The following is a 21,106-nucleotide window of genomic DNA, read 5'->3' as shown; positions in this document are numbered from 1 at the left end:
CATCATTATCATCATCATCGGTAGTGGGGAGAGAAGTAATGGGGTAGGTTGGGTCCGCGTTTGCAGATGGCGCCATAGGTGTTGCTCCCTGGCTGGTAGTGAGGGAAGTGTGGGAGGATGGGTATATTTGCCTCTCGGCGCGAGCATTCGCGATGAGTTCTGCGAAGGCACATGCGCGCTCCCTCGAAACCCCCCCCCCCCCCCCCCCCCCCCCCCCCCCCCCCCCCATGAGGTCCGCCTGTGCCCGGTTGGTCGACCCTCGGGCTGAAGAATCGGCGGCCTTATTGCCAGGGTTTCCCGAGTGCGCGGGCACCCAGATGAGCTCAGCGCTGCGGGAGAAGGGCGGGGGTTTTCTGGGCCAGTATGTGGAAGGTCGCAGGGTGAACTCGGCCCCTAGCATAATGTAGCAGTGCAGTTTTAGAGTCACTCAGGATGTAGGTAGCACTGGAGCTGCCGAGCGCTAGAGGCTGCGACAGCGTACGCTGCACTTGGCTCGCTGGGCTGTAGCCAATCAGACTGCCAGTCGTCTTCTGCATCAGGAGACGAAAAGCGCCTGACTCCGCACTTACTGGTTGCGTATATGCCCTCGTCTGAAACTATACGCCCTTGTCTGAAACAAGCAAAAAAGTTATTGGGACACCACGCGCTGTGGGAATTGGTTTACGCGATCGGTGTTTGCAAGTAATGCTGTTTTGTTTAGCGACGCATGCGCCCGTACGCTTGTAATAACCTAAAATAGCTTGCACCCTGGTGTGGACGTTAAAAATTATATGATACATCGATTATCAACGTATTAAAATATAGCTCACTAGTGTTGCTGTCCCCTTGATTGCTTAGCTGAAACACTTGTCGATTGACTGCAAGACAGGGCCGACTGAGTCGCGAGCCAAGAGTCATCGGCGGCGCCACTTCGTCAGCCTCGTCTTTCCTTGATCGCATAGGCGGAAAGTTGTCATTTTTCCGGGGGGGGGGGGGGGGGGGGCTGGCGCCCGACCAGCTTTCCGAACGGTACTATATATATATATATATATATATATATTATATATATATATATATATATATATATTCTATTTCTAGCTTTATGGCGAAAGCAATTATATATCGATACTTCAAGCAAATTGTCGCGGTTGTCGTCGCCGTGATGTTCCGCATTAAATCCAAAAGCCATATACATGAACGACCCATACCCTGTGGGTGCGGGAAAAAGCACTTAATAGTGAGCCGAAAAGGATGGCGGCTTGATGGGCATTATTTTCCGCGCGCTCAATATACTGGTTAGTTGTAGGTCACGTAACCAAACGCGACTGGGAAGGAGAGCACGCGTCTTCTCCTCTAGCCCTGCCGTAGCTGTGAATGGCTGCGCGCGGCTGACGCTTATGGGGCCCGCGTGCCATATCTAATTGTTGGTAATCATTGGTGGGTGAAATGATAAAGGGTGACCAGGGATGGCTGCTAACTCAATACGCGCTGTCTTCCTTGCCGGGCTGTCTTTCTGCGCCCCTAGGGTTGGAAAGTTAAGAGACAGAGGTCATCACAGATCACTCACAGAGGCCGTCAGTAGTGGACATAAAAATAGGCAGATAATGATGATGGATCTAATTTTCAGAGTTGCGGTGAATCGCGTGGCTGTACGAACCGTTCGCCTCCGCTGCCGGCATTCTTCACAGTGCTTGCGTTGTGAAAGCGAGTGCTCGAGGTCATCCAGTGAGGTTTACATGGTCCGTGCTTACTATGTTCACTATGCTTACTATTTTAATTTTAGGTGAATGTTTACTACACTTTATATGACCACTATAACTAACGTATAGACTCGTGTAAGGGCCACACTTTTCTGTCGCGATTTTGACGAGCCTTTCATGGGACCGGGCCATTTGAGCTCATTTTCCAACTACTATACGAGTATGAAATCCGCCGTAAACCTCCGCGATCGCCTCCTCTCGACATCCAGTAGCGACGCGCGAAAGTACGCTGCGCGCGACAATTCGCTGTTGAGCCCGATCAGAATCAGCGCACGGAACGCGATTGCTTCTCGGTTGGATGTCTTTTTTTTTAAATAATGGCTGTCAAGTTATGGGTGCGGCCCATACACGGGTGCGATCCTTACACGGATTTACACGGTAAGAATCTTACTTTATGTCATTGTCTTCTACTTCGCTATCACTAATACTGCTTCGCCTTCCCGGCCAAACTGCACTCTTTTTTATTTTTTTAGTACTTTGAGTCCGAGTATAAGCACTGCTGCGCATGACTTCTAGACTTCTATTTATTCTGATTTTGAGTGAATCCGGCTTGGCATCATTTCGGTTACTCAGTGAATTCTATATACAAGGTGTTTCAGCGAACAGTTTCCACAATTTTTAAAGGTGGCCTGTGGCAGATAGTACAATTCTAGTTCATGAGCTCGTCTACTCGAAGAGGCGGGCATTACTTGCACAAAAAAATTGAAATGCATAATCGACTAATTAACAAAATTAACTAATGAAGTTTTTAGCTGATTACCTTATGGCCAATGTTCCAATTTACAAATTCTAGCCGTGGAGTGCGGATCCACTTTGAACTAAATCTCAGGCTGACACCAGTGTCGAGATATTAATTCTCTAACTTTGCGTAGAAATACATTGGCGTGCCAGTCACTTTCTCAACAAAACATCGTTTTATGCATCAAAGCACAAAAGTATGAAAAGAACAAATTATGGGATTTTACGTGGTAAAACCACGATGGTGAATTTTTGGTAATTAGTCGATGATGCATTTCAATTTTTTGTGCAAGTAATGTCCGCCTCTTCGAGTAGACCAGCTCATGAATTATAATTGTGCTATCTGCGACACCTATGCATGCGCACCTGCACCGAGACGGATCAGGAGTCGCCACGCTCCCACGGCTCCAACGCACAATCTCCCAACTCACACACCTCGTAAGGAGAGTAGCCAATCGACGCAGTGGCCTCAAGGACCACGACACCCTGAGAGTCGTTCAAGCTCTACTGACCAGCAGAATAACGTACGCAACCCCGTACCTGCTCTCAAGAATTGCGAAGTCGACACGCTCAATGTCATCATCCGCAAAGCTACGAAGCTTGCCATGGGTCTACCACCCGTGGCATCTACCACCCGACTTCTCAAAATGGGTGCTCATAACATCTAGCAAGAGCTGGTGCAAGCCCAGAAGACCAACCAACTCGAGAGGCTGAAGCTCACGCCGACGGGCAGATCGGTCCTTGCGCGCCTCGGCTACGGAGAACGCTACATCTCCGACGCGGACCGCAAGGTCAAGATACCGCCATGCATAAGAGAATCCTTGAGCGTCGGCAAACTACCACGCAACATGCATCCCGAGCATCATCGGGGACGCCGGCTCGCTCGAGTCGACGCCATCCGAAGATGCCACAAGCACGATCCAGATGCTCGCTACGTAGATGCGTCGAAATACCCGGGCAAAACCGCATGCGCCCTGAGTGTGGTTGACTCGAGAGGCAAAGAACTGGCATCCGCCACCGTCAGGGTGCGGAACTCGGAGACAGCGGAAGAAGCGGCGATCGCTCTCGCCACCACCACGAGCACGAACGCGGTCGTAGTCTTCACGGACTCCCAATCCGCAGTACGCAATTACACGAGAGGCCGAATATCGGTGGAAGCTGTCAAAATTCCGAAGAAAAGAAGCACTCCGCTCCCTTACACCTGCGTCACGTGGGTACCAGGGCACGAGAGGCTCGAGGGAAACGAAGCGGCACGCGCCGCGGCCCGCGATCACGTCAACCGGGCCTCTTTCACCGCCTCGCGAGACTCCCGACCGCCTGGTGACGCAGCGGAAGCGGAGACCATACCCCCCACGTATAACGCCATCCTCCAACACTACCGACTGGGACGCAGGGTGTACCCGCCACCTCACCCAAAACTAACCAAAGAGGAAAGCACCGCATTCCGAAGACTGCAGAGCAACACGTACACCCATGGGATCCTCATGCATCGCATCCATCCGACACTACACACCTACAACTGCCCGATCTGCGTCGTGCCAGACACTCTGGATCATTTACTACTCGAGTGCCCAAGGCGCCCCGAAGACGCCGTTACCAAGCATACAACGGCCGAAGACGTGAACCTCCTCGCCGAGACGTGGGAGGCCAAGATCTCCACCCCGGCCCTGGACGAACAACGGCGTCTTGTCGCCAGAGCCCGGGATGCTATCGCGGCCAGAAGATTCCTGGAATGAGGGACCCTCCCACCTAGAGTGATCCACAGCTCAAACGCTCGGGGAACTGTCTCGAAAATTAAAGTTTATTTCATCATCATATCTGCGACAAGCAACCTTTAAAATTTTTTTGAAAGTGTTTGCTGAAACACCCCGTATTTATGGCCTCTGCCTGCAAGAGGCGATGTTTCCATCCCTAATGCGTAAATGTTGTAAATAATTAGAAGATCTTTTTTTTTCTTTTATTTTGTCGCCAGCCATTAGCATTGCCTACTGTAAAGAGAATCAATATAGAGACACATATCACTCACGTGCTTTTCCCACGCTGTTGATAGAAGACTCTGCCGAAGGGGCCACTGAAGTCTGCATTTTTTTTTTCAGGGTCAAAAAAGCACGCAAAGTAATTTGAAGTGAAGTGAACATAAATCAACATATTCATTCTCTAGGTATAGGCTATCCGTTTAGTTGGCTACCTCCTTCTCTTTAAAAAATATAACAAACTTAGTCCTTTGTATATATTTAAATATATTGTGTCTGTGCGTGGTGTTCTCAGCGGAAATAAAAAAAAAATGTTAAAGTAAGGAAACACGGATGAGGTAGCCGCTGGTGCTTCTGATGCGCTTGTCCTATTATCAGGATTTGCCGAAATAAAACCAAAGTATAAATAAAAGCCGTGCACGTCCGCGACAACAATGGTGCCGTAAGCTTGCAGCCACAACAAAAGTGAAAAGGTGGAGGCAACGCAAGAGAATCCTCAAATTATGTGGGTAACAGAACTCCAGTAATGACATTTTAGGGGCGGGGGGTAGGCTACGGATCTCCGGGGGAGAGGGGGGGGGGGGGTTCAGCCCTTCCGGGAAAATTCCGGAGGGGGCTCGAGCCCCGGGGCCCCCCCCCCCCCCCCCCCCCCGCCAATGCTTGATCGAACAGGCACCGATTACGATAAATACTTAACTATTTAATAAGTAACGTTAGTGCGCGCTATTTACTCGCATAATCGAAGTGTGCCAGCGGTCGAGCCATGCCTGTTCAAGTCTCCCGAAGGTGCGACACATTCGCCCTGAATATGCGTCACAAAATACATTGGCGTCTCGTATAGTATATTGCTTCGGGAGGCTTGAGAAGCGCGTCTGAGGCAAATACGCACAACGATTATGTATTTCGCCGTACAATTTGGCCACGGCTACCTTAAAACGTTGGCCGCTTCAGGATCCACGATTTTTCACGGAAGAACGTTATAAATCTCGCATGAACAGATAAGTGAAGCGTCCGCTTCAGACAAGTGTGGCATATTAGTGATTTGTTTAGTAAACATTCAAGTGAACTGAGCACACGTATATAGTCATTAGAAAGAGTAGAGTATACGATGTTTTACTACGATCAATTTCAGTACTATATTTTTTTTTAGTACTTAAGCAAACCGAACGCACTCGATGTCAAAGCGTGTCGGAATGAATATGTTCCCATCTCCACAGCAAGGTCTGAGAGATGAGTAGTCTTCGCCATCGTGGTGCATTGTTCGGCAGGAAAACGCTCCCATACGAGAATACCGCAGCGCGTATGGATCCCGGGCCCATCGCATTTATAGGGGATACTCGTGCCCCGGTAGCCCTTTTGAACACTGTAGCCTTCAAGGTCAGAAGGACCCCTGTAGGCCATGCAAGTGCCACGTCACCTACTCCGAGTAGGGGACGCACGCGTGACCGGGTGACGCCGCTTCACGCGTTCCCTCAGCTAGGGTGGCTAGAATTCTAGCCACCCTACCTCAGCTATACCGATGGGTGAACGTGACCCTTCTTCGATTCATAGCGTATTACATTATGTACAAGGAGCATACAACCCTAATGATCAAGAGAAGAACAAAAACAAATTGCAAATATTTGGAGAAGGAAAATATAGGCCAATAGGGTGACGCGCTAAGCCGGCCGTATTTACCTTGTGCTGTTAAAACTATTGAGGTGACCCTGCTCTTTGTTATTTGCGCTATCTTAGGTAAGTCAACGAAAAATAGATACAGTTGCGGCACGCCACACGGTCTCTTGCTTTTCTTTTGCCTTCCATTGTAGGCATTCGTTTTCTTTAATTGAATCTTTATTTTCATGATTGTCATGTATACATGAAGGATGGCGGGAGTAAAAGCTGCATAAAAGCAACTTGACTAGCGCCCTCTACCTACAAAAGGGCAGCAAAGCAGTGACATCTAATAATAAACAAAACATAATATATCAAACATGAGATATGCTAATTTTTACAATAACAATAATTCAGAATTATTAAAAAAATAAAGTTTAACAGGATATATACAGTATAGTTACTGATGAAGCGTCGCAAAATAGAAGGGAAAGGGAAAATATATACGCATGTTGAAAAGGCACTGGATTACAGTAATACAATTGGGTACATGCATCACACATAATGAATAACTCGTATAAATTAGCATTAACGTTACAAAAACAATGCAACAACATCTATTGAAGTCACATTGTTATGTTTATATCAAAGCCACTAAGATAATTTGACATCTTTGGAATAACATTGCGTAGCATCTGGTCACCATAGTTAGTGCGTGAACGAAGCACTAACCAACGATCATGCTGGTGTGTATCATTTATTCCCAGTGGGTTTTAGGTTGGCTAGGTCTGAAATTATTGTTCTTTGTCTAAGTTCTTTCTTTATCACCTTACAAATGTTGCAATTGTGAAGATTCTGCATACCTACTAGCTTATATTCTTCCTGTATATAACTTACAGAATGATTACACTCTTTTTTTTTAGCAACAATTTTTAAAAATCTAGTTTGAAGTCTTGTTAGCTTATCAATGTTTGTTTGCGTTGTGTCACCCCATACGAGAAAACAGTAGTGAGCATAGGATAAAAACAACGAATGTTAAACAATAAGTATTGTTTTCAACTGAAGTAGATAATGGTTGCGATAAATTATACCAACAATACGTGCAGTATTTGTTACTACCTGCTCTACTTGTGCGTCCCACAACATCTTATTCGAAAATATGACACCTAAAGTTTTAACATGATCGACAATTTGGATAATATCATTAAGATACAGCGAAGGAGTTGCAGGCACCTGCTTGCCTTTTGCTCGAAAAATAACCGGCTTAGTTTTTTCTGCATTAATTAATAGCCCATTGAAGCAGGCCCAGTCATAACTTCCGTAATATACGATTTCCTTTTTGAATTAACGGGTTAATATCGTAATGTGCAAAAAATATACTCGTATCCCCAGCATAAACAATAAATTTTGCTGAACAATCTATGTTTACAATATGTTTTATGTATAAATTGAAAAGAAAAGGCCCTAAGATACTGCCCTGAGGAACACCGAGAGAATTTGATTTAAACGTCGAAGCAAAATTATTTATATGAGTACATACATTGTTTCCTTTCGCTTAAATACGAGCCAAAATTATCTAAGGCGACACCGCGTACACCGTATAAATCTAATTTTTGTAAAAGCAAATTTCCAGTCAGATAATAGAAAGCCTTGCTGAAATCAACGAAAACACCAAGCACCAATTGTTTACTTTCTATGCTATTTATAATAAACTCATTCTGGTCAAGTAGCGCAAATTCAGTAGACCTATTTTTTCTAAAGCCGTATTGTGCGTCACAATAAGTTATGTTTGTTAATGAATTCCGCTAACTGTGAATGAAAAAATTGCCCGCCAATCCACCCTGTGAAGGTGGTTGGAAAGCGAAGCTTTTTACGCCAACCTCACGGTGACTGCGGCGCACTTGATATTTCACACACTACAACGTAACTTTAACCACGGCCTTTATTATTATTTACTTCACAACAATGTTCACTACTGCTTTATGATCGGTGTGATATACACTACTAGACTACCCCATAGTGGGGTAGTCTAGAAAATGAACCGAAGCAGTTACTAGGCTGGAAGGGTTTCGAATGACGTCAACCCTCTTTCAAGCAGCTGCATAAGCTTTGCAACAGCTGCAATCTAATCTTACGGACCGCGCCGAGCCTGTTTCCGTTGTTTGCCCGCAGCCCTTATCATCCATCATGTTGGCTCATCACTTTGAAGCTTGTTTTTGTGGTTTTTCTTGCGAAAACGAGTGCTTTGGGTACGCTGAATGCCTGAATTCAAGTAAGCTATACTGCTATACCTGCAATTGTTAGCGGTTCCTCGGGATCGTTTTTTGATTACAACGACGGACACGACAGAACCCTTGGCTGGTAGAGGTACAAAGCTTCGCTTTAAAAAAATTTATATTTGAGAAAATACCGGCAAAATTGATATCGGCCTGTAGTTTGCTAAATTATTTTTATCTCCCTTTTTGTACAAAATGCGCACCTTAGCGGTCTGTAATATTGAGGGGAAACTTCCTAATGACAGGCAAAGGTTAATGAGATGAGAAAGTGGTTGTGCGATTATTTCGGCAACGTATTTAATTGGTTTAACTTGAAAATCAAAATAATCACAGCAGTTACTGTTTCTAAGCGGCACGATTGTTTTATAGACATCGTTTTCGTAAGTAGGCCTTAAAAACATAAAGGCATTTGTCCTTAATGTATGACGTAATATCATGAGGTGTTCCAGCAAAATTTAAGTTCACTAGGTAATCATTAAGCGTATTAGATAACTGGCTACCACTAATAACATTGCCGTTGATTGTAAGTTCTGTAATTGCGCTTGAGTTGGGTGTTCCTTACACTTTATTCATATTTTCCCAAGTAAGCGGAATTACCAGATGAGTATATAAAAAGATTATCAAAGTAGTTTCGTCTAGCCTTTTGGATATCTTTATTTAGGCGATTACGAAATTTTTAAAGGTACTAAATAGTTGTGGGTCGCGACAAGCTAAAAATGTATTGTACATTACATTTTTTTTTCGTTAATTTTGTGTAACAGGACTTTCGTTCGTTTGGTGTAACAGGACTTTCGTTCGTTTGGTGTAACAGGACTTTCGTTCGTTTGGTGTAACAGGACTTTCGTTCGTTTGGTGTAACAGGACTTTCGTTCGTTTGGTGTAACAGGACTTTCGTTCGTTTGGTGTAACAGGACTTTCGTTCGTTTGGTGTAACAGGACTTTCGTTCGTTTGGTGTAACAGGACTTTCGTTCGTTTGGTGTAACAGGACTTTCGTTCGTTTGGTGTAACAGGACTTTCGTTCGTTTGGTGTAACAGGACTTTCGTTCGTTTGGTGTAACAGGACTTTCGTTCGTTTGGTGTAACAGGACTTTCGTTCGTTTGGTGTAACAGGACTTTCGTTCGTTTGGTGTAACAGGTCTTTCGTCCATTTGGTGTAACAGGTCTTTCGTACATTTGGTGTAACAGGTCTTTCGTACATTTGGTGTAACAGGTCTTTCGTACATTTGGTGTAACAGGTCTTTCGTACATTTGGTGTAACAGGTCTTTCGTACATTTGGTGTAACAGGTCTTTCGTCCATTTGGTGTAACAGGTCTTTCGTTCATTTGGTGTAACAGGTCTTTCGTCCATTTGGTGTAACAGGTCTTTCGTCCATTTGGTGTAACAGGTTTTTCGTTCATTTTGCGTTCACTAACTATTAGTGCACTAACACACGCGTCAGCGAACTAACCGCTCATTTCCCTTCTTTCCTTCCCTCCTCTCTCTCCCTGTCATCTTTGTGTTCCTCTTCCCATTCCCCCGGTGTAGGGTAGGCAACCGGACGTTATCCTGGTTAACCTCCCTGCCTTCTGCCTTTCTCTTGCTTCCTCCTCCTAGGTAACAGGTCTCGCGTGATCCACGGCTTCCTAATTTTTTTAGATGGACAGTGGGTAATTCGAGGAAAATTATGATAATATACTTGTTTGAATTTTTTCAATAAATGTATTGACTGCAATGCATCTTCGCGTTAGAACGTCATTCCATGATGTGTGAATTAGTTCTTGACGAAAATTCTCAAGTTTAGGCCCTGTTATAGAACGCGTTGATATAGAGAGTCGTTTCTCTTTATTTGTTGCTTAGTAACTAGAAATACAAGTAGGTGATCACTAATATCATATGACATGGTTCCTGCTCTAACACACTCAGAATTAACGTTCCTGAGAAAGACATCAATTAGTGTAGATGAATTGGGAGTAACTCTTGTTGGCATATTAATCATGTTAAGTAGTCCAAAGGTATCAAACACACGTCATGTCATGTTTAGAAGTTTCGTTAGATAACATGTCAATATTAATATCGCCGCCACATACAATTAAATATATATTCATCACAGCATGGTTAAACAAGTTTTCTAAATGAGCCATACATTTTGAATTATTTCCTAAGGGGGGGGGGGGGGGCGATACACGGCTGATATGACGGAATTGTTTAGGACAGCTGTCAGCATCTCACAATCAGATTCTGAACAACAAAATTCTGTTCGCAGTTTCTTTTACAAGCAAGCAAACACCACCACCTCGACAATAGGAACGAATTACTCAGTAAAAATCCTAACCAGGTCGAGAAATTGGATTGTCATCATTCGTGTACCAAGTTTCGGTTAACATGATTATGTCAAACTGAAAATCAAGCTGTGAAAATAAGGAATCTAGAGACATACTTGTTTCTTGCGGATTGGCAATTTAACTGGTTATATATAATTGTGAGCGCATTTTGCGCATATCGTCGTCGTAATCTGCAACGGCCCCGACTATTCTACACACTGATGCCAGTGGGCATGGAATTGGCGCTGTCCTGCTGCAGCGGAATCAGAAGTCCGAAGAGCAAGTCGTGCTCTTTCTCCTGCTGAGCGCAACTACACGATTACAGAACAGGAATGCCTCGCCATCGTATGGTCAATACAAAAAATTCGTCCCTATCTCTACGGCCACCATTTCACAGTTGTGACGGACCATCATGCTCTCTGTTGGTTGTCGTCCCTGAAAAACTTGTCTGGACGCCTCGGCCGTTGGGTACTGCGCTTACAGGAATATGACTTCACTGTCACGTATAGGTCCGGCAAACAACATCAAGATGCCGACGCTTTGTCGCGCTGCCCGCTGTCCCCAAACGCCCATGCTTCACCTTCAGTATGCACGCCACCATCTAGCCACACGTCTCAGCACACGCCCAGTAGCCCGGGACAGTCAGTTGCCTCAGTTGACTTTCTCCTGTCTACTGACCTCGTCTCACTCCAACGTACTGACCCATACTGCCGTACGCTGATCGACCGACTTATCGGCTTGGCACGACCCCCCCCAACAGTCGCTTAAGACGACAACTTTCGCGTTTTAAGCTTCAAGGTGGATCGTTATTTCGATCAATCTACCATCCTTCCAGGTAACCGATGGGTACCAGTCATACCTCGCTCACTTCGACTCCAAGTATTAGAAGCATTTCACGACGACTGGTCACTTGGGCTTTCATAAGACCTACGACCGCATCAAAACGCGTTGTTTCTGGCCGGGCTTTTTCCACCTCTGTCGCCAAATACGTTGGATCCTGCGCGTCATGCCAGCACAGAAAACGCTCGACATCCCTTCCAGCCGGTCCTCTGCAGCCTCTACCATGCCCGTCCACCCCCTTCGAAATTGTGGGCATAGACTTGTACGGGCCCCTTCCACTCACGCCCGCTGGTCACCGCTGGATCGTTATCTCAGTGGATCATCTAACGCGGTACGCTGAGACAGCTGCTCTTCGCTCTGGTACTGCCTCCGAAGTCGCCGAGTTTTTCGTGCACAGTATCGTTTTGCGCCACGGCGCACCTCGTGTCCTCCCGAGTGACCGTGGCAAGACGTTCCTATCGCATGTCCTACGTGAAGTCCTCCAGGCCTCGGACACCACCCATAAGACCACATCATCGTACCATCCGCAAACAAATGGTCTTACGGAGCGTTTTCATCGAACTTTGTCTGACATGATGTCAATGTATGTTGGACACGATCACACCAACTGGAACACCATCCTACCTTTTTTGGACGTTTGCGTATAATACTGCCGTCCAACGTACAACCAATTACAGTCCCTTCTTCCTTGTGTACGGTCGAGCGCCGTCTTTCGTCTTGGACACTACACTCCTTTCAACACCTGCTGCTCCATCCGCGTCTCTTCCTGAAGAATTTGCCGCTCGCATCTCCCGGTGCCGTGAAATTGCCCGCGCCAACACCGCTACCATTCAGGACAAAAGGAAAATTCGCTATGATGCGACGCGTCGTGTTGCTTCGTTCCTTTGTGACACCAGTTCTTTTGTGGACACCTGTTCGCGCACCGGGGCTATGTGAAAAATTTCTCCACAGATATCTCGGCCGCTACACCGTTTTGCAACGAACTTCGGCCATTAACTACCGCGTCACTCCTGTCACCTCATCTACTGACCGCCGCCGCCGCACTACGGAAATCGTTCACGTATCTCGCCTGAAACCCTACATGCGCCGTACCTACCCTTTCTAGCTTGCGGTCTTGCTGACCGCTTTCCTGAAGGGGGGGAGTTAGTGTGAGCGCATTTTGCGCATATCGTCGTCGTCATCTGTACAAACGACTCATCACCTTGTGTGAACGCTATTTGTGCATATCGTCGTCGTCATCTGTACATACGACTCATCATCTTTTGTCTCGTGCGGTGCTTCGTCTCTGACTCGGGCGACTGCTCGGAAATAAAGGCATCGCATCGGTCGACGTCTCACAAATTATATATATATATAGTTTGCGCATACGTCATCGCGGATGCTATCTTTAGGTACCAGCAGATCGAGAAGCGGCGTAATCAAGAAACATGACAGCATGACACGCGCGTCTTGCGTCGAATGTCAAAGCGATAACAGTGATAAACCTGTGAAAAACAGTCGCCGTCAAAAAGTAAAAGAGTCTGCCCGTGATAATACGGTGCACTGACGTCATCGCAGCCGCCATGTTTAGGTACTAGAACGGTGGGAGCTGCCTCCGTGACGTCACATGAAAACTATATTTGTCTCAATATGTCGATGCAATTCTGTTGGCAAAGCGAACACAGTTCAAGAAAAAAATATGGGTATAAATGTGACATGAACCTCAAGCTGTGCTCGGGAAATCTTCCTTACTGTTCACAAGAATGGCGGGAAAATCATCACCGCGTCTCATCAGAACTTTACCGTTCGTACACCAAAACGGATGTCATTCTCTCGTGCCCATTGCTTTGCCTCCCAGAACTGAGTCAGAGTTTGCTTGGTCAAGTTCTCCTTAGTCATCACTTCAGATTTGGCATCCCTTAGCTTCTTACGGCCATATAGCCAGGTGTCCCGAACCAACTGTCGCGAGAAGCGTACCTGGTATCTTGTCCGACCTAGAAGGTAGACGGTGTATTGCCGTGACATCACTTCCTGTTAGAGCTGGCAACTGAATTGATTCAGCAACTGTATTGACCTTTTCCAACAAGTTCTCATGATCAGTCTTACGGATTCCATGAAACTCCAGATTGAGCTTCCTATTATGTCGTTCAAGTTCATTAAGATCTTTATATCTTGAATTTCTTTAGTGCTCCAACTTGTTTCTGCTGAATCAGCTTTCCGCTTTTCATCTGACAATTTGTTGTCCTGCTCCTTAATGGCAGCTAGTACACCGTCGTATTTGTCAGACAAGATTTGCACGCTGGCCTCGATAGCAGCAACAATGTTTTTCAGAGTTTTCACTGTCTCCGTTAATTCTGCAATGACCACAACAATGGAGCAATCGACAACTTTTTTTTTTTTTTTTTTGCTCTTACTCTCCTGCACATGGGACATCTCCACTGCTTTTCTTCTGCATCAGTTTTTCCTTTAAATGTTCTCTCGCTTATACTAGAGCAGGGTACTATGTGATAAGAACTAAGACATTCACTACATACCATACAGTCATCAGAACCAACACTCAAGCCACAATCAAAGCAAGATACATCGGCAACGGTACTCATAGCTGCAAGTTCGAGGGCAATAGTGCAGGGCACAGCTAACTGCAAAATTTCTTGAAAATTATAGGAAAGTGATGCTATCCACAAACCTGTAAAGTGTAGAAATGAAGTTTAGGACGAGTCCTTTCTGTGTCTCTGCTGTTGCCGAAGTGAAGACAGCGTCAGTGAATCCTTCTTTTTAAAGATTCTGGAGGCTTGGGAGGGGCGTCGTCGTCACGTGATGAGTCCTCTGCGCACGCCTTGCTGACGAGGCAGCTAGACAACACGGTGGCACGTGTAGATCAGCAATCAGTGATTACTGATCACGGTTGGCACGGAAGGAGAGTTACACGCAACGTCTTGCGCAGCCGGTCCCCGGCTACCCTTTCGCATGTGCCGCAGTATAGCTGTCGATCCTCGCCAAACAAGCAGCACTGTAAAGTGTATAAATGAAGTTTAGGACGAGTCCTTTCTGTGCCTCTGCTGCTGCCGAAGTGAAGATCACTTCACTTCACCGATCACAACTTACGCGAGAGATTATTGAAGCCGATTTCATAGCAAGGGCTGGCAGCGCGTGTATTAGCGCCCCTTCTTTGTGTCTATGATCACAAGAGGTAAACTTTCTTGATCAGTTCAACCGAGCGTAAAATATTTGCACGTGTTCTGTGTCTAATGATGGTGCAGTCCTCTCTCAATGTGACGTTTTGTGACGTGTTCGGACGATACTGTCTGATGCTCTCGTGGCTATATATTTCGTGAAATCTGCTAATAAACCGGTTGGAAGTCTGCGCTCTGTTTCTTCTTTTGGCCGCTTCGGCTGTTTCTTCCTTTCTTTGTTGCGCTGTACAAGTTTGAAAACGTGGTATAACGTTCCTCTCTGCGGACCTCAATAACTTAATAGCACTATCAGGCACACAAACGAGCATATACGCACACAGGCAGTAATGGCAATGCGTATTCACGCATGTAAAGTGGTTAACTCGCTTAGCAGGGCGGCATTCAGAAGCGCAAATATGTAGCTCCTATTGCTCGAGACAGACGAAAATAACCATAGGCTAAAGTACATACCACGATGTGCGTTCGCCCCCCCCCCCCCCCCGGCCCTCCCCCCAGGCCGCAAACCTTAGGCAGCCTTAATTGTAATTGCCAGCTGCATTTTGTTCTGGACATGTAGCATATACTACTGTAATCTTTCTCTCTTCTCTCTCTCTCTATTTTTTTTTTACAACAGAATGTACTATGCGCAAATAAACTTTCAAATTTTGACCACCACTATGACTGATTTATTTTGAGTGCCTGGCCCTCAATGGGGGCACAGTTCGCTCGGCTTGCCCTCCCCTTCTACCCCAGGTGGCGGTGACATCTGGGTCGCCCCCCTCTCCCTTTCGGGAAAATGAGAACGCTACGCCTCTGCCCGGCGGTCAAAATTAATCCGGAACTCTCCACTGCGGCGTCTCTCGAGGCACCAGATTTGCTTCGTGACATTAAACCCCATAAAACATTTAATCACTTTCATAGGTGTTAACGATAGGTGGAGGGTTACATGTTATAAAAGTCAGCTATTTCATTTGCGCTGACGGGGCCTTTCGCAGTGGCATATCCCAGTACTGTATAAAGTTACTTGGTCGACGAAGCCAAAATAAATAAAAAACAATATATTACTGCCGAGCCCAAAACTCAACTTCTGGCAGTCGTCTTTTTTTTTTTTTACCCAATATAACAATTATATGAATCCTTGTAGTTATTCCATCAGAGCCACCAGCAGGTTCGACTATTCAACGCGTCCAAAATATCCGTATCACATAACGGCACCTAATATGAAAGCTTACTGAACCAGTTTTTTTTTTTCCCCTCCGGTATAGGCGGAGTAATTCGTACGCTGAATGGCCCCCCCCCCCCCTCCCCCCTTTCCTCTCCTCTTCATCATAAATTCTAACCATACCGTTTGCTCCTGATATAATCTACTAACGTAGAACACGTACAATAGAAATGCGCACTTTGTTTCACTTAATTTATTCTACGTTCTCTTTGGTAATAAACCGAGATCGGAAAGCCAAGGCCGACATGGGCCTGATGGATTTACATACTCGTTCTACACGCTTGCGAGACTTAATAGCTAAAAACGAGCATTTAAACTCGTTTTGAATACCCTGTTTCACTCACTCGTACACGGTACAAGCATCGGCAACAGCGGCGGCGGCGGCGGCGGCGGCGGCGGCGGCGGCGGCGGCGGCGGCGGGCGGCGGCGGCGGCAGGCGGCGGCGGCGGCCGGCAGCAGCGGCGGCAGCAGCGGCGGCAGCAGCGCGCGCACGCAGCAGGCAGCAGCAGCGCGGCAGCAGCAGCGGCAGCAGCAGCAGCAGCAGCAGCAGCAGCAGCAGCAGCAGCAGCGCAGCAGCAGCAGCAGCAGCAGCAGCAGCAGCAGCAGCAGCAGCAGCAGCAGCAGCAGCAGCAGCAGCAGCAGCATAGCAGCAGCAGCAGCAGCAGCAGCAGCAGCAGCAGACAGCAGCAGCAGCAGCAGCAGCAGCAGCAGCAGCAGCAGCAGCAGCAGCAGCAGCAGCAGCAGCAGCAGCAGCAGCAGCAGCAGCAGCAGCAGCAGCAGCAGCAGCAGCAGCAGCAGCAGCAGCCGCAGCAGCAGCAGCAGCAGCAGCAGCAGCAGCAGCAGCAGCAGCAGCAGCAGCAGCAGCAGCAGCAGCAGCAGCAGCAGCAGCACAGCAGCAGCAGCAGCAGCAGCAGCAGCAGCAACAGCAGCAGCAGCAGCAGCAGCAGCAGCAGCAGCAGCAGCAGCAGCAGCAGCAGCAGCAGCAGCAGCAACAGCAACAGCAGCAGCAGCAGCAGCAGCAGCAGCAGCAGCAGCAGCAGCAGCAGCAGCAGCAGCAGCAGCAGCAGCAGCAGCAGCAGCAGCAGCAGCAGCAGCAGCATATATGCAAGGCGTTTAAGCTATCTTGTGCCAAGACTTAAAATAAACTAGGTTTGAAGTTTGAAGTTTATTATGATTTTGACAATACAAGATTGTCATGGCGCCAGAGCAAAAGGCGAGCAAAAGGCGCTACGCGAATCCAAGCACCGCATTATTGTTGATAGTCCTCTTGGGCAACTCAAAGTATTTTTACTGTCAGCTTAAGCCACTAACTAACAAAATTACTTATCCAGTTTTTAAATATTGATTTAAACTCAGAAGCTTAAATTGAGAAGTTGTAGAGTCGCACTGAGAAACATCCAATTTATTTATTTCCAATAAGATAGCTGTTGTAGTTTTATTTCTTGAGGGCTCCAAAAATAGCGCGCGAAACCTGAGAGAGAGATGGAAATAGAGAAAAGGGAATGAAAACAGAGAAGTCAATCCAGACGCACGTCTGATTTGCTACCCTACGTAAGGGTAAATGGGTTAAGGGATGAAAAGAAAGAAAGGAGAGAAAATACCGAGAGTGTCACTTATTTCGGAGATGCACATCCCAACTACAGTCGCTCACTGAGGAATGTCAAAATCAAGAACTGCAGTAAGGCACGTACGTTTTCTCGGCTTCTGGCGCATGTGGCCATGGTCCAAATACATTTGTGGATCAGAATGATGTTGAATCCAGGTGATCTAACGTGTTGGGGAGTAGAAGGCGCTGGTCGTCATAGCTGGGACGGATACAGAGGAGAAGTTCGATAGACTCCACACATTTACAACTGTCCCACGATGGTGTGTTGCTCAACCCAATGGGGAACGAAAAGGTCTTTGTGAATGACACACGCAGCCACAACCGACGCAATAATGCTTCGTCGCAGCGGGAAAGGCAGTGTGGTAGCTGTAGCTTCGTGCAAGGGTCAATAATTCCTAGGCGACAGTTCGAGAGACGGGGGGACTGCCAGCCAGCTACAGTGTGATTAAGAGCCAGTGATCCGAGTTTGTTTGCAGCGTCCGTTCTAGACTCTCTGAAGTTTCTGGGCAGTGTCGTGGGTGAACCGCGCGGCATCGTCAGATCATTGCCAACGATGCCGCAATGACCCGGCAACCACTGAAAAACACTGTGTCGGCCCTTTTTGAGTAACACGATGGTGAGCCTTCCGGATCTCGGACACTAAAGTACTATATAAGTGCCTATAGTCGCTCGCGCGAAGCGACATTAGTGCCCCCAAACGTGCTCTGAATGCATTATCAGTGCTGCACGCAGACAGGATGCATGAATATGTCAATATAACTTGTTTGCTAAAGCGATGGAGCGAATGGAACCATGGGATATGGCGATAACTAGCGCATAAAAATTCCTGAAGGCATGTAAATTTTTTCGCTGTTGGCAGACTTACATGGACGACGGTCGTGGCCGTACAGCGTCCCAATCGTAATCTTCGCTTGCGGCCTATTCATTATGTTATCCGCGCGTGCAGCATTGATCATTCGTTCGAAGTACGGTGGTTCGAATCATGTTTGAAGGCACCCCTGTCGCTGTGCACAAGCAGCGCCTAGTCCTACGTTTTCTTTCGTTCTTTTTTTTTCTCAGGTGCTTTCTCTGGAGCACAGAAAAATTAAAACCACAACAGCTGCCTTCATGAAAAGAAATCCGTTGGATATTTCTCATTACACTCTACAACTTATACTTTTAAAGTTTTGCGTTTAAATATTAGTTACATTTTGGTCAACAAATTTTTGCTGAGTTTTTTTATTTATCCTCATTGAAAAAATACATTGAGTTACTCAAGAGGTCAGTCGACAATACTGAGTTTATTGCACATTCATAGCACATATATCTATATTTTTAAGGCTTGGCACAATTTTTCTGAAATACCCTGTATAGTCCAAGATAGAGGAATAGATCTAGAGGTACATTGCAAGCTTAACAATATGAAGTTAAAACAATTTTGTCATTTTGCTTTAAGAACATCGAAGATGTAAGAACAAGAGCATTACTTGGTACATGAAATAGAACAATTAGGCAAAGCACTGGTGCTCTTACGAGCTAAGTATGCATGAATTCGGTGCATTAGGAAAACTCAATGCACCGAAAACAGCAGAAAGCTGATACCAAACACTTTACCGTCCGTAATTCACCCTGCAATACAGAAGCACAACAGTTACTATAGCAACGTCTCGCCCGTCTCCTTTTGAGGGAAAATCCTAGCCTGCTCCTTCTCCCGGATCGAGACGACGTTTATTACCTGCGACTTCGCCATGGTTGCCGTGTTCGGATTCTGCCAGTTGCGCAAGCTACAGCAGCAGGCGTATCCATGCGCCACTCCCTCCCTGGTGTAATCCCTGGTAGAAATTAAGGGCGCGAAAAAAAAGAGCTTTAGTTGAAAAATTAAATTGTGAACTTCAACGTCCCGAAACTACACAGTGGGTTGAATGAGGGACGCCGCAGGCGAGATGTTTCCGGATTAATTGCGACCACCCCTTGGGGTTTTTTAACATGCATCGTAACGTTCTGCATAACGTGCACAAGTGTTTTCGCATTTCGCCCCCATCGAAATGCTGCAGTCATGAACGAGCACCAACATGTCCAGTTCTCTGTCCTACTTTCTACATGCCCCTACGGAGAAAAAAAAAATGTCAGAAGACTCCACGTTTGAAGGAAATATGAGTAATAAACCCTCTTGCAATTACCCCATGGCCCTACCTGACCAAGGCGGCAGTGAGACCTGCGACGTGGCATAGGGTGCTAAGAATCTCTGGATCCGGTCAGACCGCCACTGGAAAATGAACCTGGCAACGCTTAACACGCGAACCCTCTCGAGTGAGGCTAGCTTAGCAGGGCTCTTTGAGGAATTACCAGGCATTGCCTGGGATATTATTGGCATGAGTGAAGTTAGAAGAACTGGTGATACTTATAGAGTACTGACGGCCGCGTACTGCGCTACAGAGGTCTTCCTGATAAGATAGATTACAGGGTAGGATTTCTAATCCATAAGGCCATCAGAACATTGATGAGTTCCGCAGCATTAATGAGATGGTAGCAGTCGTCGTAATAAAGCTAAATCGGAGATATATATTAAAGATCGTCGTGACCTCCAGTCACGATGATGAAGAAATAGAACAGTTTTATGAAGCTGTTGAATTAGCAATGAGAAAGGTGTAAACTCAGTATACTGTAGTTATGGGCGACTTCAATAGGGGGTGGGGGGGGGGGGGGAGCAGGCTGGGGAACAAGTAGTTGGCAACTACAGGATCTATTATTCTAGGGACACTAGAGAAGAGATGTTGATAGAATTCTCGGAAAGGAATAGACTCCGAATAATGAATACCTTCTTCAGGAAGCGTGGTAACAGGAACTGGACATGGAAAAGCCCTAATGGAGAAACAAGAGATGGAATAGCTTTCATACTTTCAAACCGATCCCAGCATATAGTGCAGGATGTAGAAGTGTTAGGTAGGGTAAAGGGCAGTAACCATAGGTAAGTGAGGTGTAGGATTTCTCTCAATTTAAGATAAAAATAATAAAATTAGTCAAGAAGAAAAAGGCCAACCAAGAAGCAGTAAGGGCAAAAGCAGACGAATTCTTGCGGGTGCTCGCAAACAAATATGCAGGTTTAGAACGGGAAGATGAAGATAACATAGAGGTAATGAATGAAACCGTAACTAGGCTGATTTCAGAAGCAGCAATTGAAGTGGGACGTAAGGCACCAAGGCAACCCGCTGGTAAGCCCTTTCAAGTAACAAAGGACATAATAATGAAACGACAAACATGAAAGTGTCCAACTCAAGAGATGAGATAGGATACGCTGAACTGTCAGAACAGATCAACAAGGAGAAAGTAAACGATATTGGAAATTATGACGTGGGAAACGTGCAGGAAGCAGTAAAAAAATGGCCGCAGCATGTAACCAGTGAGAACAAAACTGGCATTGGACAAGGCAAGATATACGCGCGTATGTACTTAAATATAAGCATGGTAATGTCATTATCAATTTAGATTATATAGTAAAAGCAGTAGAAAGATTCTATACTGTCCTGTACAGTGCCCAGAGCACCCACGCTACCTTCATTCGAAGTAGTGATGAACATCATACAGAGGCTCCTTCTATAATTGGCGATGAAGTTAGAAGGTCCTTACAATAAATGACCCGGGAAAAAGCGGCAGGAGAAGATGGCATAACAGTCGATTTAATCAAG

The 21,106-nt window shown here is 46.2% G+C and overlaps 1 protein-coding gene across 1 annotated transcript; it reads left to right on the top strand.

Annotated features, from left to right (window-relative positions):
• The first annotated feature begins 227 nt into the window (after window positions 1-227).
• On the top strand, window positions 228-16,952 carry LOC125941401 (transcription factor btd-like). Its single transcript, XM_049658566.1, is given in 5 exon segments — window positions 228-380; window positions 16,353-16,403; window positions 16,406-16,480; window positions 16,483-16,513; window positions 16,516-16,952. Coding segments are annotated over 5 exon segments (747 nt in total).
• Window positions 16,953-21,106: the final 4,154 nt, after the last annotated feature.

The sequence above is a fragment of the Dermacentor silvarum genome, chromosome 1 (assembly GCF_013339745.2).
Source record: "Dermacentor silvarum isolate Dsil-2018 chromosome 1, BIME_Dsil_1.4, whole genome shotgun sequence".
Taxonomy (NCBI): Eukaryota; Metazoa; Arthropoda; class Arachnida; order Ixodida; family Ixodidae; genus Dermacentor; species Dermacentor silvarum.
The sequence above is the reverse complement of the archived record's forward strand: the minus strand, read 5'-3'. Positions and strand labels throughout refer to the sequence as shown.